This window comes from Telopea speciosissima, chromosome 3, assembly GCF_018873765.1.
Source record: "Telopea speciosissima isolate NSW1024214 ecotype Mountain lineage chromosome 3, Tspe_v1, whole genome shotgun sequence".
NCBI classification, from domain to species: Eukaryota; Viridiplantae; Streptophyta; class Magnoliopsida; order Proteales; family Proteaceae; genus Telopea; species Telopea speciosissima.
Genome location: NC_057918.1, coordinates 22,567,329 through 22,591,691, shown reverse-complemented (window position 1 = coordinate 22,591,691; position 24,363 = coordinate 22,567,329). Strand labels below are relative to the sequence as shown.

General features: G+C 37.9%; 2 protein-coding genes and 2 pseudogenes across 2 annotated transcripts; 1 reads left to right on the top strand and 3 right to left on the bottom strand.

The window, feature by feature from the left end:
* The first annotated feature begins 7,957 nt into the window (after positions 1-7,957).
* On the top strand, positions 7,958-9,175 carry LOC122654977 (annotated as a pseudogene).
* A 2,191-nt stretch (positions 9,176-11,366) lies between these two features.
* Positions 11,367-13,238, bottom strand: LOC122657073 (annotated as a pseudogene).
* A 2,129-nt stretch (positions 13,239-15,367) lies between these two features.
* Positions 15,368-17,956, bottom strand: LOC122654976 (2-alkenal reductase (NADP(+)-dependent)-like). The gene is made up of 5 exons (XM_043849230.1): positions 17,723-17,956; positions 17,399-17,576; positions 16,624-16,817; positions 15,953-16,035; positions 15,368-15,746 (listed from the first exon to the last, which is right to left on the bottom strand). The coding sequence occupies exons 1-5, from the start codon at positions 17,954-17,956 to the stop codon at positions 15,368-15,370; spliced, it is 1,068 nt and encodes a 355-aa protein (XP_043705165.1).
* Positions 17,957-20,410: 2,454 nt separating this feature from the next.
* Positions 20,411-22,335, bottom strand: LOC122657074 (2-alkenal reductase (NADP(+)-dependent)-like). Its single transcript, XM_043851835.1, has 5 exons — positions 22,085-22,335; positions 21,804-21,981; positions 21,308-21,474; positions 21,087-21,169; positions 20,411-20,789 (listed from the first exon to the last, which is right to left on the bottom strand). The coding sequence occupies exons 1-5, from the start codon at positions 22,310-22,312 to the stop codon at positions 20,411-20,413; spliced, it is 1,035 nt and encodes a 344-aa protein (XP_043707770.1). The 5' UTR covers positions 22,313-22,335.
* Positions 22,336-24,363: the final 2,028 nt, after the last annotated feature.

The following is a 24,363-nucleotide window of genomic DNA, read 5'->3' as shown; positions in this document are numbered from 1 at the left end:
GGGATCAAGTGATTAGAATGTTAAATTGAGGAGGGATCCGTCGATGCTGTAAAGGAAAGAGACTCCGAAGTCAGAAGGTAAGCCATTATTCTTCTATTTCGCTCCACCGTGTTTCACCGTTTTTCTCATCTTTTTAAGTCTAGAAGAAGAAGACTTGAAGCAGCTTTATATATTGGAAAAGTCATAAACACCACCCATTAACTAATTAATGCCTTGAAACTCTTACCCTCTCACATACACGGTTTACACAGTCGTATGAAAACTTTTCCCTAAATATATATTCACTATTTAAAGAGAACATGACTGGTTTGGGACCAGGTTAATTCGTCCGAGTCCCCAAGTTTTGAGAGAGACGTCTCTCACTCCATATCTTTCTCCATCTCTCTCTCCTTCTCTTCCCTAACCTTGGTTTTTTTTTTTTAAAGTTCCATTCTCCATCTGGAAATCGGAAACACAACAAGAAGAAATGAAAGTGCCCTACTTATCGTTTCTTCATAAACAATGTTAAGGAGCTCATTTGGGTTTTCAGGTTTTTTTTTCCCTTTATATTTCTCTTACTAATGTCCTGTTTATGGTCGTATTTGACTTGGGTATTCTCTGTTGCTACTTAATGAAACTTTTTGAAGTGGTAATTTTCTTCTGGGCTGCTTTGCCGTTATTGATATTTTCAGATCCTGATTTTGAAGTAGCATTTAATAGGGAAATGGGCAAATAAAATGAGATCAAATATTTGCATCACATTGCTTTGGTATTGATCATCCATTGATTTTGTTGTTGGAAGTTCGTAGTCGAGTATTTCAGTGAGGTCATTTAACTGATCGAATTTGATATAATTTGGATGAAATTTATGACTTGTTGCAAATCCTGTATTAAATTTTGACAATATTGGGTTCATCAAAACAATTTGCACAAGCTTTGCAATCTATCTTTTTATTGTTTTATGACAAACTGCAGTGAAGTTGTGTGTGGTGGAGTGGGAGGGTAGGAGTAACTAGGTGTAGAAGTATGGCAAACAGAATTTCCAAGAGAAGAAAAAAAAGGCTATTATTAAGCATGAAAACTCATTAACTTTCTACATAAGGAGTGTCGTATGTTTCTCTTTTGGAGTACTGATAGAATGAGAGAGATACTAGAATGAATTAGGACTGGATGCCATGATTTTCTACGACAATGTTATTAACTGCACTGTACTAATGGCACACCTTAATTTTCTGTATTTTCTACTGGAGTCATGAATTGCTGGATGCTTCTCAAATTGTAGCTGTATTTTGAGGAAATAGAAGGTTTCAGAGTGATTAGGTTAAGGACAATTGCTCTGAGGTCTGTATAGTTTTAATGATTATAGGCTTTCATGATTGCTTTATGTTTTAGAATGGCAACTGTTAAACCTGTCCAGATATGCTTGTTCTTGTGATCAAATTTTACTTGGTTTGTGAAGTTAGACATTTTTCCATCTGCTTGATGAGCTTATGTTACATAGGAATGCTTTAAACCTATATCTATCATAAATCTACCTACAACATCCTTAATACAAGTAGTCATCTTGTTCCACATCGTATTACTGTCTCCCTCAGCATCCCACTTTCCTTTTCTGACCATCTTATCTGTAAAGGAATTCAAGGTTTCTCTTTTTAAGCTCCACTACGTTATCCTAGGGTAAATAAGCTCCCCTATCTTACGATTCTACGTAATGAGGCACATATTCATGACCTCTAATCTATGTTGTGGGATTAGGCTCTCTCCTAGTATAACTTTCCAATCCTGAAAACACAATAAGAAGGGTACAAGTAGCATAACAGTTAAGTGACTTAGTGAGTTGACTAACAGACGAAAGACTTAAAAGTAATTTTGGAGCATTAAGCACAGAGGATAAAGTCATGGATGAGGTAAGGAAGACCGTACCATGACCGGTTTTACCTTAGTAGAGGAACCGTCAGTAAGAATAACAGGATAAGAAGTTTGAACTTTTGATATTGAAGAAAACAATTTTGACTTACCAGTCATATGAGACGGTGCACCAGAAATGAATCAATAATTCACAGAGTGGATGAGGTGGTAAGAAGAGCAAAGTTACCTGTGTGTGCTAAAGTGGCTGTGGAAGTGGAGGCAAAGGTAGATTCATGCTGTTGGAGATGCGTAAGTATATGATTATAATCGTCTCGAGGCACAGAAACAATAGAAGAAGCTTCAAATGTAGAAGCAAGTGTGGTGTCACCAGAAGTAACTCTCTCAGTAGAAGTATCAATCATGGCGGTATTGGCTCTCATTGGTCCAGTCCGATCGGCCATGTTTAGCCCAACATGTGTCAATAGTGTGATTTGGCTTTTGCCAAAATCGGTACACTGGTGAGAAGATTTGTTAATGTGATGTCCACTGGTACCACAGCCACTTGGTCCTCTCATTATAAGGCAAGGGAAAGTCTAGGTGGGATAAAAAAGTCGTGGGAAAAGGAGGGGAGCTTTTGTCACGATGACGGTAGATACGAATGGAGGGGTTGAAGGTTAACAGAGGGCTGGATAGGAATAGGGTTTGAATCATTAGAGTAGTTTGGGAAGGGAGGGCCAACAGCAAGAGGTCAACAAGGGGGGAGGGGAGGTGGATGGCTCCAATGGCAAATGTTGGAGCAATCAAACTGGGGCAAAAAGGGCACTAAAGGAGAAGGGGAGGGGGGGAGGGCGGAGGGCAGTAGAAGTGCCTCCTGCGGAGATGAGAGGGGGCAGGGATGATCCTGCAATGCTTGAGAAGTGAGAACCAGGGGCTTGTAATTCCCTCATGGGTAGAGAATATGGAGCGAGTGGGTCGACGGGAGCAAAAACAATGCCCGTTTGGAAGGAATGGGCAAGGCCCAATAGGTTAGACGAGATAACCTCTAGGAAGAGCCAGACCCAATTGGGAGGAGGCGGGCCAACAAGGAAAGGAAGAAGGTTGGGACAGCTCAGAGGAATGATGGGCCAGTTCGATAGGACGAATAATGGAGGGTGGGTACAGCGGTATTATGAGGAAAAGGACCCGAAAGACGAGGGTGATTTTGTCACCTTGGAGGTTGCTCTGACGATGATGACTGTCCTTTGAGGCGTGTTAGTCTTATATTTGTAGATTTGGGAAGTTTCCCGCACCTTCTAGTACGTTCACAAATCATCGATGAAAAATGACCAAAATACCCCTGAAGGGGAGATATGATGAAAAGTATTAACTTGATCCGTAGTGTATTGGTGATGTTTGGCTTGTGTTTGATGCAGTGAAGATAAAGGATCAAGGTGAAGTGGCCTAAACAGTGGGTAAACCAATTTCAAAACACTGGTGTTTGCACTAACATCAACTTTGTGTAATTTTTGAGTTGTTTAGATGGAGAATTAGTTGAAGCTCAAAAACTATAAGACTCCGACCCATTGAATTTTGATTCAGATGCTTCAAGTCTCACCTCAATTGGACTTTAGACGAAGGAGAAAAGATTTTGAATGTCCGTCATAGAGCTGTTTCCAAAATTCCTATTTTGCACAAAACGTCACTTTGAGGGCATTTCCGGGTGGTTTAATGGCCGATTTTGGAGTATCTCAAAACATGAAAGATATAGATCTTCGAGTCCTCATTCACATGGTGCAAGTCTCAAGTCATTCCGAAATTGGATGAGGGAGATATAACTATTTTCCTGATGATGCACGGAAGATGGTCGAACGGGTGGTTTAACCAAGGATGAATTTTAATCTAAGTTTTCTTTCTATTTAATGAGTCATTATGGCTTGAATACCTAATTCTTTCATGCACAAGAAGAGAGAAAAGACAGGAGAGAGCCATCCCTTTGCGGGAGCTGACACCCACTGGAAAATCGTTTTTGTTCATAATTGTCTGTTTTGGACATTTGGCAAGGATGAATAGTTCTTTTTGAAGCTGCCACGCTCAAGGACGTTGGTGCCAGAGTTGGAGCAAGCAGGGTGTGATTTAAGGTGGTATAGGGATGAGGGTAGCAAATATACGTTCTTAGTCCCTTTAAATGACGTCATTTTATAAGTGATAAAAATGTATGGTTATAAATTCTGTTTGTAACCTTCTTGATTACAAACAGATGCACCCATCTATTATTATATTCAAATAAAATAGAATTAAGACTTTACATTTGAAATGGAACAAATATATCAATATTTGTATTTTTGTCCGATTATTTCTAGTCAACTGTTCAAATTCTTACTTCCAAAAGCTCTATTATAAAATGCTCCTTAAATTGTGTGCAGCTTTATACTTTTATACCCTTGTAGCATTAGATTGACAAATAGGGCACTTTTCGATTAAATTCACTAGAACAATCATAAATTAGAAAAGTGCTCTTTTGCGCTTTTCAGGCAAAAATCTTGTAATCCTTATTCACTCAAGAGAGAGATTATTGTGAAGTTGATCGGAAACACTATCTTAAGAAGATACTTAGTAAACATTCGGGAACAACTTTGTTCACTTCATGTGGGTGAGGCTGTGGCAATCAGTGTGGGTCTTTGATCCAAAACCCAGATCCTCCATGCTTACCCTATCTTTCTTCGATTTGAATATTTGACCATTTTCATAATGTTGGATTTATAATGTTCATATATTATGGAAAAATCTGATCATGGACTGATTGAAGATCTGGTTTGATTTTGTTTATTAGTTTTACTCTTTTCCCTTGTACAAAATTTTACCATTTTCTTACTATTGGTTTAAACAACCTGTTAATTGCATTGACATGGCTGTGACAATCAGTGTGGGGTCTTCAGTCCAAAACGCAGATCTTCTATGCTTGCCCTACCTTTCCTCATTTTAAATACTTTCCACTTCCACAACATTGGATTTATAATGTTCCTATATCAAAACAATGGGTCTTTGATCCAAAACCCAGATCATCCATGCTTACCCTATCTTTCTTCGTTTTAAATATTTGACCATTTTCATAATGTTGGATTTATAATGTTCATATATTTTGGAAAAATCTGATCATGGACTGATTGGAGATCTGGTTTGATTTTGTTTATTTGTTTTACTTTTTTCCCTTATACAAAATTTTACCATTTTCTTACCGTTGGTTTAAACCACCTGTTAATTGCATTGACATGGCTGTGGCAATCAGTGTGGGGTCTTCAGTCCAAAATGCAGATCCTCCATGCTTGCCCTACATTTCATTGTTTTAAATACTTCATCATCTCCACAACATTGGATTTATAATGTTCCTATATCTTGAAAAAAAAACCTAATCATGCATTGATTGGAGATCTGATTCGATTTTGTTTATTAATGTATTCTTTTCCTTTCATACATTTTTTTTTATCATTGGTTTAAAACACATGTTACCTGTGTGGACAAGGCTATGACTGATGAGGACATCATACCATCCGAGCGAGGATTCCGCGTTTACCAGAGGAGACGTCGTAGGTCTCAGCCATCCACTGCTTCTCTGTGGATTGACAACGAGTTCCAGAGCTACCGTATTGCGAGATCGCAGGCTGTGGACCCCACTTGCAACAGCTTTTATTATTAGCTAGTGATTTGATGTCTTTTTTTAATCTATTTATTATTTCTGTTTCTATTTATTTCCATTTCTATTTCTGTTTATGAGTGTATGGAGGAAGGATGTTTTCTTTGTCTTTATTTCTGGGTTTTTTTTTTTAATTATGTTGTAATTATTCCCGTTCCCCCTTCACCACGAGTTAGTCCCCCCCTCTTTTTATTTTAAATATTTGACAATTTTCATAACTTTGAATTTATAATGTCCATATATAGTAAAAATTAATATAATCGTACTATGATTGGAGATCTGGTTCGATTTTTTATTGGTTATGTTCTTACCGTTTTCTTATCGTTGTTTTAAAACACATGTTAATTGTAGGGACAATGTTGTGGCAATCGGTGTGGGTCTTTGATCCAAAAACCCAGATCCTCCATGCTTACCTTACGTTTCCTCGTTTTAAATATTTTGCCATTTTCATAAGATTTATACTGTCCATATATATTGAAAAAATCTAATCGTGCGCACGGATTGGATATCTGGTTCCATTTTTATTTATTGATTTTATTTTTTCCTTATATATATATTTTTTTTACCGTTGGTTTAAAACACATGTTTAGACAGATTTATTTTTGTTTAATAGGTTTTTTTTATGGGAAAGATCTAATCATGCATTGATTGAAGATTTTTCTGATTTGGTTTCATTCATTGTATATCCACTAAAGGGGATGAATTGCAACATTCTTCTCTGCTTCTCCTTTACTACTTGTATAGTACTTTGTGTTGTCTACAGGCTGAATATCTGATGCATGTACAGGCTGAATATATGATGCATGAATACATGAAGATTTTTCTAATTTGGTTTCATTCATTGTATATCCAAAGGATCTATATATAAAGGGGATGAATTGCAACATTCTTCTCTGCTTCTCCTTTACTATTATTTTGATTAGTACTTTGTATTGTCTACAAGCTGAATATCTGATATGTGTACAGGCTGAATATCTGATGCATGTTGAAAGACACTGCCCTTGCATGTTATTTCACCTCCCCTGGTACTCTACGTGGAGTTATCAAAAAGGTCCATCAATGCTGCAAATCTTGATTGGGTGATGGAGATGTTGATTTGGGAAAAGATTGAAGAGCATGTTCAATTAGCTTTCAAGTCTTCAAGAGGATGAACAACAATGGGGGACAGCAACTACGTTTCTACATGTGTGCTTATACAAGTTGAGGTAATCCATTATTTCAAAATCCCTAGATTGTGACTAAGGTCTTGATTTGTAAGGGTTGGGATTTGAATTTTATTTTCATATTATTTTAAGCCTTTCAGGTAATAGCCTGTTAGGGTTTGGGGTTGTAGCCCTTGCTCTTGCTGCAAGAGTGGAAGCAGGAGTCGGTGCTCCTGAGTCATTGTAGTGGTTAAATTTGAGAAGTGTATTGAGCACCATACAAAGCCTAATCAAGGCAGTATATACTCCGTGGACGTAGGCATCTTGGCCAAAACCATGTTAAATTTCTTGTATTTATTTTTCTTTGGATATTTGAAGTGTGTGGTGATGGCAAAGTGGATACGCTGGTAGGCCTGGCCACTTTGTGGTAGTGAGGCAGGGTTGCATACGATCTGAATGCGATTGGTAATTGTAGTGAGCACCAACCAATCTTGCTTTAATCGGTTGCCAGTCTACACAACTGATCGCAGTAATCAGCTGAATCAAGGGTCAAAGCTTTTAAAGAAAACTTTTGTGCGGGCAGTGATTCACCCGCCCCTCTCAGTGCTAACCTGGGAACAACAGTTTGTTTTCATAAATTATAAATAAAGAATAAGAGATCATACCCACTACCATTGATTTGAGAAATAATTAGCCTTGAGCTTGTGAGTCTGTGACAAATGGATCAGGGTTTTGTAGGATTCAAAAACTGCTTTACTCTGGGATGAAGTCGGGAAACCTTGTTGGGATGCCAAGGCTGGAGTTTGTGGGATTCCTTCTCCACAATTAGGTGAGAGGCCTCACATATCCTTTCCCATACCCTTAAAAATGGCTAGCTTTTTTGACATTATTTTGTTGACTCTATTCTGTAGAAAGATGTGTCTAGGAAAATTGGCCTGGTCTCTATTCACAAACGTACAAACCGTGAACTCATGACTGAAAATAACATCATCAAAGAGAGAATTGCTACTCTTACAAGAGAAAAACTATTAGTCAATGGTAAAAGTGTCCAACCAAATCTCCCTCTTTCTCTCTCTCTATATATATTATATAACATAACATAGAAAACTGATGTAAACAATGACTTTTTTGGTAGATGAAAATGTGGGGCTGGCTGAAGAAAGAGATAGGCTGCTGGACCTCCTTAATCAGCAACAGCTCCAAACAGCCTTCCAGGAACCAATATATCTGGAGGTAAGACTATCATTGCCATAGCATGCACCATGATAGCAACAAAAACTGGTAGAATTTGGTCTTGGACAAAGAGAAAATGCCATGAATGGGCAGTGGTGCAGCAACATGTACACCAAGATACAGTGGCGCACATGAGACAGAACACATGCGCCATCACCATCATAATGAACCTCACTTGGCAAAATCTCCTTACCATGGATAGGAGTTTCACATAACTGAGACCATACCTATGTCAGCAGCAGCTGCTGCTTCTGAAGTTGTCAAGCCCCTGCATGCTAAAGGAATGAGGAAGGAAACCAAGACTATGTCATTGAAGAGGTCATCAAAATCATAGAGAAAGGGTTGTAAGAAGGGTGAAGACTTGAACAAGGTAATTATTACCAAGACACATGAATGGAGGAATGGCTGTGATAATGGTGGGGATGGTGGGGAGGATCGTAGTAGGCAGTTGGCATTTTCAAAATCTGATTGGAAGGATCATGACCTGGGATCGAAGCAGGTCACGTTCGATGCCTCAACCATTCCAGTGCCTGTTTGCTCATGCACTGGAGTCCTTTACAATTGCTACAAATGGGGGAATGGGGGTTGGCAGTCTGCCTGCTGCACCAACAACTTGTCAATGTATCCACTTCTTGCAATAACTAACAACCAACCCACTCGCAAAAGTGGACATAAGATGGGTGGCAAGTAGCAACAACAACAACTCAGCCTTATCCCAACTAAATGGGGTCGGCTACATGGATCCTTTCAAAACAAAGTAGGAGAAATTGAGGTTCTCACGAAGGAAAAAGAAAGTAAGAGGAATGAAGAATAAAGATGAAGAAAAGAGATAAGAAAAGTGAGAAATGGAAAATGAAAGTAAGAAGAAAGAGGATAGCCCAGAAAATCAGGAAAATCTAAGCTATATGGTGTCGACAACATCGATCCTTGCCCTCCAATAAGCTCTATCTGAGGCCATACTTGGCACAAGGCCCAGACTATGCAAGTCATTCTTCACAACCTCTCATATGGTCACATTAGGCCTGCCCCTAGCTCTTTTAGCTCCTTCAATCAGGATTAGATTACTCCTCCTTACTGGGGTGTCCCCCGGCCTCCGTTGAACATGGCCATACCATCTCAGACGACATTCTTGGAGCATGTCGCTGATCGGGTCAACTCCCACATCAGCTCTAAGATGGGTAGCAGAGCCTTTACTAAATTGCTTACACGCTTAGCTGCAAATGACCATGACCTATCAACACCCCTGGATCTCAAGGACCACTGGGCCAAGCATGGGATGAATCGCTTTATTACCATTAAATAGCCGGTTAGTTGATGTATATATTTGACAGAAATTGAAACATGATGGCAGGAGATGTGTAGGCAATATTTTTGGTAAATCTTTTTAGATATAGGGGTGTGAGTGTACTGATGATGTATATATTTGACAGAAATTGAAACATGATGGCAGGAGATGTGTAGGGAATCTTTTTGGTAAATCTTTTCAGAAATAGGGGGTGTAAATGTACCGATGACCTAGGATTCTAATCACATGGTTATATCACCAGTGGGGAAGAGATTTGTCTTCTCCACGAATGAAGGAAAACTTAGCCCAAAGTTGCATCATTGGTTTCGTTTTTAGAATTTTTGTGATTGTTATTCTCTTGTCTGTCTGAAACTTATGCATGGCTCCTGGTCTCATGCCCACAGGACATTGCATGGAGATTGTTGGTGCTCCAGGTCTAGCTGAAGTTGTTACTGCATGTAGTGTCCTCCCTACCCGAGTCACTTACGAATAATCTTGTTGCATTTCTAAAAGAATACAATATACCAAAACCAGATTTTGACAAAAATTCATGAGCATAAGCCAAACAACAGTGTACTCTACATGGAGCAAATGACAGGCCATATTTCCTCACCTGAGGAGGAAATATATAACCATAACTAAAATGATTACTCATGTCTGATTATTTAGGTGAACTTCCGGCATAACTAGAGCATAGAGTTGTAACTTGAAATTTTGGTTTATAAAATTTGAGAAAAATAACTTTGAAATTGACAGTAGAAGTTACAAATTGAGATGGATTTTGGGTGGTTAGAATGGGAAATTCTTAAGATTCTGAAAACAGAGTAAGGGGGTTTACTGTATTTTTTTTAAAAAACTTAAAAATGAGTGAGATTCAAGTATTTTGAACATGTAGACTAGGACTGAAACACTTGTTAGTAGGTTTAAGATCAGTGCTAGGTTTAGGGGGATAGTTTTAGATGGGGTAAAGAAAATGTTGGAATGGTTCAGATTGTAGAAAATGTAGATTTACAAAGCTATGTTTGTGTGTGGTAGAGAAGAAGAGAGTTAACCATAAGAATCACTCTAGGGTACAGAACTTATAAGCTTCACATAACACATACTGCAGTATGTTGAAGAATAAAAAAAGCCAGAGATAGCAGGCAAGAAGAAGAGAAAGTAAAGTGGTTTCACAAAAGTTCACCAGATTCAAAAGAACTGCAACAAGTTAGAGCAATAAACAACAGGGAAAAAGTTATAGGGAAAAGGTTCTCTGAGTCGCTGGGGCAAGGTATGCTAATACCTCTGTATCCATCTCTCGAGTCAAACGAATCAAACCTGGTCAGTCCTGATCATGTTCTTTGGCTTCACTCCATGATCCAATCCATATTCGCACCAATAAGACCGACATCCCACACCCAATTTTGGCACAACCATAATCACACTTCTTTTAAAACCTAAATTACTATGTTCAATTTTCAAGAATACAGAGTATTCAATAACTCGCCAATTTTCAAATTTCAATTCTTCGCACAAGTTTAAAACCTCAATAAACATCATATTGGAGAACTCACCTATTTAAACTTGGGTTTGAAAAATAAAGAGTATGGACCCAAACTTTTCTTTCTAGGACCCAAAATCATCGATCATCATCATTGGATCTTTAGATAAACACCCTATCAAAATACTAGTAGTGGCGCTAGAATTTTCTCTCTACTTTATTTATAATCGTACACAAGAAGTTGTAATTAAACTTGATTCAAGTACTGAGCAGTATTTATCGTTTTTGAGTGAATGATATAATATATTAAAGGAAAAGGAGAACAAAAAACAAAACATTAGCCATAATGCCTATCCAAGGGGAAAGGCCCCAACCGAACAATCATCATAAAGGATGATTGATGCAACCAAAAACAGGGGGAAGAAACAAGAAGTCGAAAAAGGGGGAATATACCAAAACACCAGGGGAGGGAGGAAACAGAGATCAAGAGATGATACATCAAGAACTGGGGATGGGGGAAATGAGGAAGATTCCAAGAATAGGCAAGGTTCGTCTTCCTATTAGTATCTGAACAAATAGAACTACCGAAAAGAATTCTGTTTCTGACCTAAGAAATATTGGCTTCCCAAATCTGTTGATTAGTATGCGACGAGGACGATCATCTTCTTTTATTTCTTTCTCACTAAATATGATGAATACCAGCAGAAAAATCCAGCTTACCAAGAGTATTCATTCACGAGAGACACGAATAACCAGTTTTCCAAGTACATGGCCAGCAAAGAGGTTTATTAAGGCGGAAGGCCCTCTCTCGAGGCCTTCAATAGTATCTTCAATATATACCATCTTCCCTTCTCTAATGTATTGAAGAGTCAAATTAAGAAAATTGGGATAGAGGTGATAGTAATCAGAAACTATGAACCCCTCCATTCGAATCCTCTTAGTGATAAGGTTAAACAAATTGTGAACTCCTTCATGCTGCTCAAGGTTGTACTGGGAGATCATTCCACATGCAGCGATGTGGCCGTTCTGTCCATGTTGGGGAGAACTGCATCAAGCATTTTACCACCTACGTTCTCAAAGTAAATGTCAATACCATCCCGGAAATACCTGCAAATTAAACCAATAATAAACAAAGCCAAATCTCATTATGATGGCAATGGTCTCAAAAGAGAGATAACAGACCCCTTGGAAGTACTTAAAAATGAAATTTAAAAAGTGAGGTATTAAAAATATAAAGAAAAAAAGCCAAAATTAAGTGATGAGATCAATGATGGTTGGTCATGAAATTCAATTAACCTTTTCAAAGCTGCATCCAAATCATGCTCCTTCTTATAGTTGAAAGCCTCATCAAACCCAAGCTTGTTCTTCAATAAATCAACCTGAATTGACCGCCAACAAAAAACAAATTGATCAATGGTAAAATCTTCAAAATTAGGAGAGGAAAAGATCTGATCTATTTTGACGGGTTTAGCTAGGTTATCTTTGACCTCCAGCCAAAGCCAACCAAAGAGAACTTGGGCTTTGGATATGTGTCCAACTTGAAACCCTTAATACAATTCCAAAATTAATTTTGGGTTTTCTTCCTTAGTTCATTATATTTCTACTACAGATAAAATTAGCGAGAGGTTTAGGCACGCCGTTGGCTTTTTTGGAGCTCGCAGCTGTGCCTAATGGAGAAGCTGGGATGGGGGAGGGCAGGGGTCATTTCCATAAAGGGTGCACAGGAGAATGACAGACTCAGGCTGGGTACAGCGCCCGTGTGCCCAGCAAGCCTTTACCCTTAAAATTAATAGACAAAGAAACAATCAATGAATTGTTGTAGTGGTCATAAGTGTTACCTTGTCGTCAGAACCAGCACTTCCAACAACATAGCAACCCATCAACTTAGCAAACTGTCCAACAATCTGCCCAACTGCACCACATGCTGATGACACAAACACATACTCTCCTTTCTTAGGGGAGCAAATCTCAAAGAAACCAGTATAAGCAGGTAGTCCCGGCATACCTACAACGTAGCCAACATGCAGCATTTAGATGGAGTACTGTTAAAAACAACCCTACAAGAAAACAAAACAAATATAGAAATTAATAGTCCATCATGTATACTTACCCAAAATTCCAGTATAGTAGGAGAGAGGTACATCTGTGTTGTGAATCTTAAACATGAACTGGGGAGTATTAATGAGGCTATACTCTTCCCATCTAGTCATCCCCCACACCAAGTCACCTACTTTGAAGTCTGGGTGATCAGATTCCAAGACTTTAGATACTCCAAACCCACCTATAGCCTGCACTTAAATAAGAAATTAAACTCAAATTAAGTCAAATTGTGTGAGCTGAGTTGAATGAAACAAGAATTTTGACTGTCTCACATACCGAGCCAGGCTCGACTGAATAAGGTGCTCCCTTCGTCATCAGTGCTCTTGAATAGGGATCACAAGCTAAGTAGACATTCTGCACCAGAATGGCTTTGGAGCCTTGAGGAGCCTTTAGATGGGTAGTCCCTGTGCTGAAAACCATGTCTGTCTCTTGGAGAGGCCCATTTACATAGTCTCTCAAGAGAATCTGTTTGTTGCTGATAACTTCTTCTCCTTTGGCCATATTAATGTTCTGGAATGAAAAAGAAAAACTAAACTCTCTCGATCCTCAAAGGCTCAAAAAGACAAACAAGTATCTCTTCCTTTCTATAAATGTATGAAGATTTATCACTTTTTTTAAGGGTATAATTTCTCTGTTTTGATATGATGGCTTTGACCAGTGTCAAGCCATGATCAATTCAATGTTTCATTTAAGTCGGTGTTTATGGGTTCTATGCTAAACCTCACATTTCGATCTAGTGGGGAATTTTTGTCTCAGCGCCAAAGACTAGATTTGGTTGAGGTTGAGATGGGAGTATCAGTGACACAGCAAGATTATGACAAAATTTCGGAGACTGGGTAAAGATGGGACAGGTTGAAAGGTAGCAACTTCCAAAGTAGATGTGGGCGAAGTGGAAAGAAGAAGAGAAGGGTGAGAGATATTAGGATGGAGGAAGAAGAGGTAACAAGTGGAAGGGCTGTTAATTCCAGAGTCAATGGCTGGCTATCACCTCATTCGTTGTCTGGTTTAATGAAACAGAAGATGAGCCAACCTTAGAATATGGGCCTAAAGGTCGGGAGAGAGGGCTTTGAGTACGGTGAAGAGGATTATAAGTTGAAGGGGGTTGAAACATAATTGCTAGCTGATGTGTAAATGATTGGGATTCATTTGTTGCATCTCATTGGTGTGCTTTGCTTGCTAAGAGCATCGTTGAAAAACCAGATTTTCTGATTCAACTCGCCTTTTTAAAAAATTGGTTAGTCGAACAATTCAAGCCTACTCAATCCTGGTCATGTTCTTCTACTTCACTCCATGATCAGTCCATATCCACTCCCATAAGACCCACACCCCACACCCAATTTTGGCACAACCACTTTTAGTTAGCAAAAACGAATTTAAAACTCCATTTTAAATGCGTTTCTATTTTTTATCATTTTAAACACGTTTTGCCGTATGTTTTCCAAACATTAAAAAAAAAAAAAAAAAAACAGCAAACAACGACCATTCCCTTTTTAAACGTATTTAAAACACGTTTCCGTTCTTTTGGCGTTTTTTAAGATCTTGGACTTGTTGAATAATGACTTACTTAACTGATCATATCTCTCTCTCCCGAACTCTGATCGACTTGATTCTTTCACCGAAGCAAAGATGTCTTGAAGGGCTACATTTCTCATTATATCACCTTTAACTCAAGGTCAATGCACAAACCCTGAAATTGAGCTATAACCCGATGCATTTATTGAAAAGGCTTTCTAAAGCGATGACTCCCAACTCCAACTAAACATGCATCACTCCATGAGTGTGTTGGATGTGTTGACAACAATGAGTAACACCATAGCCAAGCCACATTGCTCAATGGGTTTTGGAATATATATGGATTCAATTTTGGAAGTTCCAGTTATTTTAAACATTAGAAGCATATATTTCAAATAAAAATTTCTCAATTTATGAGACTAGTGCCCTTTTTTTGAGATATAAATGTTTAAAACCCGTACCATCCTTTTTTCATTTTCAACCGTTCTCCTCTTTTTGACCATTTTACTTGATCGTCCGTTTACAATTTTTTACCGTTTAAAACCTGTACCTTCTCTTTCCGTTGTTTTGCCGTTCCGTTTTTACCAAGTATGGGCACAACCACTCCCATTCCACGTAACCACACTTCCAAAGTTTAAAACCTAAATAACTCGGTCCAATTTCAAGAATAAAGAGTAATCAATAACTATCCAATTTTTAAATTTCAATTCTTCAAACCCCAAGTTTAATACCCCAATAAACGTCAAATTGGAGAACTCACCTATTTAAACTTGGGTTTGAAAAATAAAGAGTGCCAACCCAAACTTTTCTTTCTAGCATCCAAAATCATCTGTAGCCCAACGTTAACCACAATGGCTATCCAAGGGGAAAGACCCCCAACAAAAGAAACAGAACAATCATCATTAAGGATGATACAACCAAAAACAGGGGGAGAAACAAGAAACCGAAAAAGGGGGAATACAATGAAACACACAGAATAATTCTGTTTCTGTCCTGAAAATAATGGTTTCCCAAATCTGCTGATCAATATGCAACGAGGACGACCACCTTCTTTTATTTCTTCCCTACTAAACATGATGAATCACACCAGAAAAAAATCAGTTTCCCCCCAATAGTATTCATTCATGAGAGACACGAATAACTGCTTTTCCAACTATATGGCCAGCAAAGAGTCTTATTAATGCTGAAGGCCCACTCTCAAGGCCTTCAATAATATCTTCTACGTATACCATCTTCCCTTCTTTGATGTATTGAAGAGTCAAATCAAGAAACTTGGAATATAGGTGATAGTAATCAGAAACTATGAACCCCTCCATTCGAATCCTCTTGGTGATAAGGTTAATCAAATTGTGAACTCCTTCATGCTGCTCAAGGTTATACTGGGAGATCATTCCACACACAGCGATGCGACCATTTTGTCTCATGTTGAGGAGAACGGCATCAAGCATTTTACCACCTACGTTCTCAAAATAAATGTCAATACCATCCTTGAAATACCTGCAAATTAACCAATAATAAACAAACAAAATCTCATTATGATCATGGAAAAAAAATGTTTTTATTGCCCCAGAATGCGAAATTGACTTGGAATGCATTCTAAGAATGCATACCAAACAGTGTCTTAAAAAGAGAGTTATTAAAAAATATAAATAAAAAAAAGTCAGAAGTGATGAGATCAGTGATGGTCATGAAATTCAATTAACCTTTTCAAAGCTGCATCCAAATCATGTTCCTTTTTATAGTTGAAAGCCTCGTCAAACCCAAGCTTGCTCTTCAATAAATCAACCTTAATTAACAGCCAATAAAAAACAAATATAATCAATAATAAAATCTTCAATATTAAGAGAGGAAAAGATCTAACCTATTTTGATGGGTTTAGGTTATCATATACCTCCAGCCAAAGTCAACCAAAGAGAACTTGGGCTTTGGATATGTGTCCAACTTAAACCCTCAAAAAAATTCCAAAATTAATTTACTGTTTTCTTCCTCTAGTTGATATGCCTACTAAAGATAAAATTAGGGAGAGGGTTGGGCATGCCGCTGTGTTTAATGGATAGGGTGGGATGTAGAGGGGCAAGGGGGTTATTTCCATAAGAAGTGGGAGAGAGACAGACTCAGGCTGCACACGACACCTGCATGCCCAGCCTTTACTCATAAAATTAGGAGAAAAGTTTTCTGTGGGGTGGGGTGGGGGAGGTGTGCACCTTATGCTAGACATAGAGTGGGGAAAAATCATCGTCCCGCCCCCATAAAAGGTGGTAGTGACCGTCCTATTGATGCTCCTGCATGTGTTACTACTGACACCCATGCTTACATAGCAGCCACACTCCCCGGGAGAGAACTCTTGCCCATCAAATTAATAAACACAAGAAACAATCAATGAATTGTTGTAGAGTCTTACCTTGTCGTCAGACCCAACACTTCCAACAACATAGCAACCCATCAACTTAGCAAACTGTCCAACAATCTGCCCAACTGCACCAGATGCCGATGACACAAACACATACTCTCCTTTCTTAGGGGAGCAAATCTCAATGAAACCTGCATAAGCAGTAATACCCGGCATACCTACAACGTAGCCAACATGCAGAATTTAGATGGAGTACTGTGAAAAACCCGACAAGATTCTGTCTCTCTCTCTCGCAGTCGGACTAGATGTCATCTCTAGATTGCCACCAAGTTTTTGTCGCATGGAAGGGTTATGTGGCAATTTTGACTATATGGATGTTCAGAAAATGGTCTAGATTCCACAGATCATGATACTCCCTCTTATGTGCAAGTCTTCTTGTGGGCTCTGTTTTTGTACCTGGAGGCCTAACATACCTGCTCTAGTACCATATTAAGCTTCTATCTTAAAACCAATTAGTTCAAAATGGGTTGGCCACTCTTATATGTGATAGGCAGAGCACCCACAGCCGACGTGGGATAACTACCTCAATACCTTTAAAAAAATTTTCATTCTATCACAAGGCTTTCAAAGTTTTATTTTATTACTGGGTCAACTTTGTGTTAACTCAAACTTAAAACATGAGTAAAAAGGTATTGGGGTCTACTATCTACGAAATTTCGTCTTTATTCAATTTTCAATGTTGCAGATTTTTGGGCCAGCCTAATAACAAATATAGAAGTAGTCTATCATGTAGACTTACCCAAAATTCCAGTATAGTAGGAGAGAGGTACATCTGTGTTGTGAATCTTAAACATGACCTGAGGAGTATTAATGAGGCTATACTCTTCCCATCTAGTCATCCCCCACACCAAGTCACCTACTTTGAAATCTGGGTGATCAGAATCTAAGACTTTAGCTACTCCAATCCCAGCTATAGCCTGCACTTAAATAAGAAATTAAACTCAGCTTAAATTACACTCTAAATAGCAAGCAAGTGAGCTAAGATCTCTAGATTTAATCAAACTCGGAGAAAATATATAAATCAAATTGTGTGAGTTGAAACAAGAAGTTTGAGTCGTCTCACCGAGCCAGGCTCGACTGAATAAGTTACTCCCTTGGTCATCAGTGCTTTTAAATAGGGTTCACAAGCTAAGTAGATATTCTTCACCAGAATGGCTTTGGAGCCCTGAGGTGCCTTTAGATGGGTAGTCCCTGCTGTGCTGATAACCATGTCTGTCTCCTGGAGAGACCCAGATACATAGTCTCTCAACAGAACCTGTTTGTTGCTTACTTCTTCTCCTTCTTGATGGGGAGCCATATTAATTTTGCTGCAACGAAAACCTAATTAAGCTCAAAAACACAGAGAGAAGTATATATCTCTTCCTTTCTATGTATGAAGGTTTATCACTAATTAAGGGTATAATTAATTTCTCTACTCTTAATTTGAGGTCTGCTTTAATGGCTATTTATTCTTGAACTCAAGAGGAATAAGGCATGTATGACGTCACTGCAACGGTCAGCATGTTGAACAGTCAAAGAAAATAATTCGGAGATATTGGATAAAATTGAATGCATCATCAATGAGGTTAGCAATATAATTTTAATCTATTTTTTTTTTGGTCAATGAAAGTTTTATTCAAGATTTAGACACAAGGCTTCATTTAAACAAAGATTATGAAACCAAGGAGTGGATGAATGACAAACTGTCATCATCTTAGTAAATGACGGGCCTGCCTTGCTATCATCCTGTTCGTTTTATAAAACAAAAAACATAAAAATGGACCGAACAACATATGTAGATCTGTTTCATTTCTGCCCCTAGCTAGAAAAACTGGGAATCGAGTTTCATATATGTCACGAATTCAGCCATTAATACAATTTCTTTAGCTAAACATAAATTTCAGACCTCTAGAGGCTATGCATATCTATTAAGCAATGTCAAATATAGTCGTAACTAGTATATTGAAATATATACAATTCAAACAACGAAAATGAATAGATAAAAACCTGAAGTTAGGGCTGCAAACAGGGTCGGGCTTTTCAAAACCCTAGCCCAACCTTGACTCCCTTTACTTGGGCCCAGGCCCGACCCAGCCTTGACTCAGGGCCTAGAAAATCCAACCCTGACCCACCCTTAGGGTCGGGTCGGGCTGACCCTGATTGGCCCCAATCATGAAGTGGGGGAAAGTAGAGATGCATGAATTGGAATGAGTTGGACAGGGTCAGGGAGAAAATTATCAATTAATTTTACATAAAATAACACTATAAAAAAATATATTATCACTTATTATCTTCATATATAGTATATTATACAACAAAATATGTGTGAAATTTAAAGTTTATAATATATATAGTATATATATCAATATATATATTATAGTATAACTTAAAACAGAGTCGGGCTAGGCCGGGCCAAGATCAGCCCGAGGCCTCAACCCTAATCCAACCCAACAGGGCCAGCAATTTCCAACCTTGACCCACCCTCGGGGTCAGGTATCTCAACTCAAGCCCTGTTCGGGCTCAGGGCGGACCAGGGCGGGTTCAAGCTGACAGGGCCAAACTTGTACCCCTACTTGAAGTAATGAAATATTTCTTGAAGTTCATCCTTTCTTGATTTTTCTTTGGAGTCATATACCGACCATTGGATCAGCATGGAATCTGATGTAGTGGCCTAGGAGTTGAGTGCAGCACGATGGCCACTCAACCCCAGATCGCAGAGGATCCAAATCCCTCATACAAACATAAGACTCCATATGTGTCTTTACCTACAATGGAAGTAAAAAAATTATTATTATTATTTTAGGAGAAAATTGTCTTTCATCATTGTTAGAAAGCCAAGTTTTAGGAGAATGTTGTCTTCCTTATGGTAATCTTCCTAAAAATCATTTCTCGTGATTTTTGCTTTTGCAATAAGGAAAATGTACAACCAACCAAACATATACCCAAGTCATGCGGGGAATGCATCACTTCATATGGCAATTTTTATCTTGTTGAGAGATGGCTTGTCCAGCCCAATTGGGCTAGCTCTTGGTTCATAGATATGGCGCTCCTCTATTTTTGTTGGTGTGTTGTGAAGGGCACTTTTGAGCATATTGTTTCTTTGGGTTGTTGTTCTTTTGGGGCTCTTGTGGTTGTAGTTGGTTTTGCCCCTTAGCCTTCCCCCTTCGTTAGAAGGCTAGTTTGGGGCCTCATTGCTTTTGTATATATCTTTCTTCGTTCTTGTTAATAAAGTTGATTTACTGTAAGATTTTGTATTTTTTGGCATAAAATTTTATCTGAAAAAATTTTCACGGTAAATTTTACTTCGTAAATGTAAAATTTTACATGTTGAAAAGTTTTCTAGTGTTTGTTTCTATTAAAAAAAAAAAAAAACATTGTAACATTTTCCAACATTTAAAATTGTACATCTAATTTTTTTTTTTTAAGTGAAAATTTTTACGCAGGTAAAAGTTTATGTCGCAACAAACAGAGCCTAAAAAATATTCTAAAAGCAGAATACGCAAGAGAATGGGCAAGTACAACCACATTGCTTTGTGCAAGAACACAACAAAGGAATGAAAAACCTGTTTAAACAATAATTCTATCATATATAAAGAAAGGGATTAAATCACCAAGCACACCATTATTTAATCTTAGTAGACAAACACCCTACCCGCCAAACACTAGTAGTGGCGATAGAATTTTCTCTCAACTTTATTTATTTATAATAATACACACAGAGTTGTAATTAAACTTGATGATTCAAGTACTTAATTACTAGGGCAGTATTCATTCATTCAGTAGTGACACAAATAACCGCTCTTCCAACTATATGGCCAGCATAGAGTCTTATCAAGGTGGAAGGCCCACTCTCGAGGCCTTCAACTATATCTTCTATATATACCATCTTCCCTTCTTTGATGTATTGAAGAATCAAATCCAGAAAGTTGGGATACAGGTGAAAGTAATCAAAAACTACGAATCCCTCCATTCGAATCCTCTTAGTGATAAGGTTAAACAAATTGTGAACTCCTTCATGCTGTTCAAGGTTATATTGAGAGATCATTCCACACCCAGAAATGCGGCCGTGCTGTCTCATATTGAGGAGAACCGCATCAAGCATTTTACCACCTACGTTCTCAAAGTAAATGTCGATACCATTCGGGAAATACCTGCAAATTAACCAATAATAAACAAACAAAATTCCATTATGATCATGGAAATCTCAAAAGAAAGATTAAAAATATGGGTTGGCATTCTATGTAGGGGGGAGCATGGCCCCCGAGCATGTACGGGGGCCAATGAGAGCAAGTGAGTTGGCATCATGGGGGTGGAGCGGTCATTTCAATCCCTTTGTGTCTAGACGTGGGGTACATTCCCCCAAAAAGAAGTTTTCTCCTAAAATATATATTTAAGAAAAAAATATCAGAAGTGAGGTTAATGATGGTCGATCATGAAATTTAATTAACCTTTTCAAAGCAGCATCCAAATCATGCTCTTTTTTATAGTTGAAAGCCTCATCAAACCCAAATTTGTTCTTCAATAAATCAACCTAAATTAACAGCCAACAAAAACAAATATGATTAATTAATGATAAAATCTTCAAAAATTAATTGGGAGAGAAAAAGAACTAATCTATTTTGTACCATAATAATGATAAAATCCAACACTTAATTAAGGCAAATGTTACCTTGTCGTCAGACCCAGCACTTCCAACTACATAGCAACCCATCAACTTAGCAAACTGTCCTACAATCTGTCCAACTGCACCAGATGCCGACGACACAAACACATACTCTCCTTTCTTAGGGGAACAAATCTCAAAGAAACCTGCATAAGCACTTAGACCCGGCATACCTACAACATAGCCAATATCAAAAGATTTAAAGATTAATTATGAGAGACACAAAATTATTTAAAAGTGTAATTCAATAATTGGAATCCTTGGTAAAACCATAGTTAGAAGGTTTTTTGACTCGACTCATCTTACAGAAAAATTTGGTGACTCGGTCTTGTCAAACCCAGTCAAGGTGAGTCATGTTTTTAATTTTTAATGTAATGATTATTTATAAATTAGTAAAAAATCAGATAAATACAGGAAAATATGGAAAAACTAGAAGGGAAAAAAAAAATAAAAAATCAAAGAATCACATATCATAGCCCATCATGTGCAGTTGTGCACTTACCTAAAAGTCCTGTATAGTAAGAGAGAGGTACATCTGTGTTGTGAATCTTAAACATGAACTTGGGTGTCTCAATGAGGCTATACTCTTCCCATCTAGTCATCCCCCACATCAAGTCACCTTCTTTGAAGTCTGGGTGATCAGAATCCAAGACTTTAGATACTCCAAACCCACTTATAACCTGCACTTAAATAAGAAATTAATTAAACTCAAATTAAATTGCACTCTAACAAGCTAGGGAGATAATAATTAAGATGTCTAGATTTAATTAAATTAAGTCTCACCGATCCAGCCTCGATTGGATAATCTATCGTATTCGACAATCCCTTTGACCAGATTGGCCTTGGATCACAAGCTAAGTAGATATTCTTCACCAGAATGGCTTTGGAGCCTTGAGGAGCCTTTAGATGAGTGGTCCCTCTGCTCAAAACCATGTCTGTCTCTTTGAGAGACCCATATACAGAGTCTTTCAAGAGAACCTGCTTGTTGCTAACTTCTTCTCCTTTGCCCATTTTATTTTTCTGTGAGGAAAAACTAAGCTAAAAAAGACAGAGAGAAGTAAATATCTCTTGCTTTCATGGCTATTTATATATATATATATATATTCCTAAAATCAAGTGGAAGACATGAAGTCACCACAAATGTCAGCATTATATTATGAGGTTCACTTAGTATTGGCTGAATGATTCTGACGTGACTCTCTCTTGGAGATTCACTACCTTTATATATTGAAATCAAATTGTGAGATACAAAGTCCTCAACAGACCAAACAAAATAGGAAAACAACAACCGACTCAAATTGATCATATATAATCCTATATACTATGAAACTAAATATCCCTAAGGACCGACTCAATCTTGAAAAACATTGTTATGGGTTTAATGGGGCTCACTCTAATGTATGAGCAGTAGATTGGATCAGTCTAGTATGGAATAGGTTAAAGGGCTTGATTTAGCGTGTTTCATCAATTTTGGAGCTTTTGATGTATTATCAAGTATCTAACATTTGGTATATGAGTCAGTCACTACGTCACGGATTCGAGTAACAGAAAGGGCTACCTAAGAAAGGGCTATTTGAAGTAGAATGAAAACCGTCAATAAAAGGCTACCTGCCGTCAGATCACAAAAAAAAAAAAAAAAAAAATTGGAGTAGAGTGGAGCCGCTTGGAAAGGGCTACCCACCGCTAAAGTGAAAGCTGCCTAAAGTGAGAGTCGTCGAGGACGACAACTGGGAAGTATGGTGGTCTGTTATGTGCCTAATGGGGCTCACTATAGTGTATGGGCACTAGATTGGACCAGCCTAATATGAGATAGGTTATAAGCTTGATTTAACGCGTTCCATCAGTTTCGGAGCTTATGATATATCAGTCAAGTACCTAACATTATGAAAACCAAAATCAAATGAAATAGGAAGAAAATAACCCAATATCACTTGTGATAAATATGTGCACTCGTAGTTGGAACCGTCTCGGTTGATACTTAGGCAATGTTTGATATGCATTCGAGATCAATTTTTCTCATTCTTGGACAATAAAAATAATTATTTTTATCATCGAAGAATGCAAAATCGACTTGGACTACATTCCAAGAATACATACCAAACACTGCCTTGGATTTTATTTTTTTTCTTTTTCTTTTTCCCATCATAATATATTCACATGGCAGAAAAATAGCTAGCATGAAAGAAACGTATCAAAATAGTGCAAAAGAAAAGCAAACCATAAAGTCAAAGGAAATTTCAAAACGTAAAGTTGGAAGCAGATTTGAATAGGGAAAGCCAACTTAAATTGTTATCTGTGATTGGTGACTTGAGTACAACAAGGCTTCATGAGAAGCCAAATTAAGAATGAGGAACAGAAAAAAGCCTGATTGGTGACTAAGTATTACTTTTAAGATACACGAACGGTTGACAGTCTTGCCCATCTATAAGGCCAGAACATATGGATTTTGAAGGTTTTAAATGATGTCCAGAATAATGACACAAGTGATGAGATACTATAGTAGTGAGTGGGGATAAGAGTCAAAATTTGAAATTTATAAACTAACCCAAACATTGGATCAGATTCAGACCTAGCTTGGAGAATTGAACATATTATGGGCTTGGGCCAGGTCTGGGCCCATATGTTTAACACTCATGGATGGGGTTGTGCTCTTAAAGCTAGTCCAATGACCAACATTACCAAATGTGTCCATTGGAGATTTTAAGGCCTTGGCAACACTTCTAAGAATTGATATGTGTATTAAATATACAACAAGAATATTTGAGAGCTAGACGTATCTTAATGACTTAATAAACATGAAGATGAAACAATCCCTTAGACCTTCCAATAGTGATTGCACTCACTTACTGGGCCACGTTAGAACATACTCAGGTTGTGTTCAATCAATAGAATTAGTGGTTAAAATTGATGGATTTCTTTAGTAAAGAATGTCAGGTAGTTCTTGGTGAGAATGTAGAATGCCAATTAAAATTTGGCCATCGGGAACACCTTCTCACATGCGTTATGGTATCAACCATTTAAAAAAAAACAGAGGTTGTCACCGCCTGATGGGAAAGCTCCTT

What these genes read in the sequence shown, in the direction of transcription:
- LOC122657074 (XM_043851835.1), bottom strand. Translation starts at nt 22,312, where the DNA reads ATGGGCAAAGGAGAAGAAGTTAGCAACAAGCAGGTTCTCTTGAAAGAC. An exon ending in TTACTATACAGGACTTTTAG is followed by an intron (nt 21,475 to 21,803) that starts GTAAGTGCACAA and finishes GCTATGTTGTAG; the next exon opens with GTATGCCGGGTCTAAGTGCT. An exon ending in GTGCTGGGTCTGACGACAAG is followed by an intron (nt 21,170 to 21,307) that starts GTAACATTTGCC and finishes CTGTTAATTTAG; the next exon opens with GTTGATTTATTGAAGAACAA.
- LOC122654976 (XM_043849230.1), bottom strand. Translation starts at nt 17,956, where the DNA reads ATGGCTCCCCATCAAGAAGGAGAAGAAGTAAGCAACAAACAGGTTCTG. An exon ending in ATTCAGTCGAGCCTGGCTCG is followed by an intron (nt 17,577 to 17,722) that starts GTGAGACGACTC and finishes ATTTAAGTGCAG; the next exon opens with GCTATAGCTGGGATTGGAGT. An exon ending in TTGGATGCAGCTTTGAAAAG is followed by an intron (nt 15,747 to 15,952) that starts GTTAATTGAATT and finishes GTTAATTTGCAG; the next exon opens with GTATTTCAAGGATGGTATTG.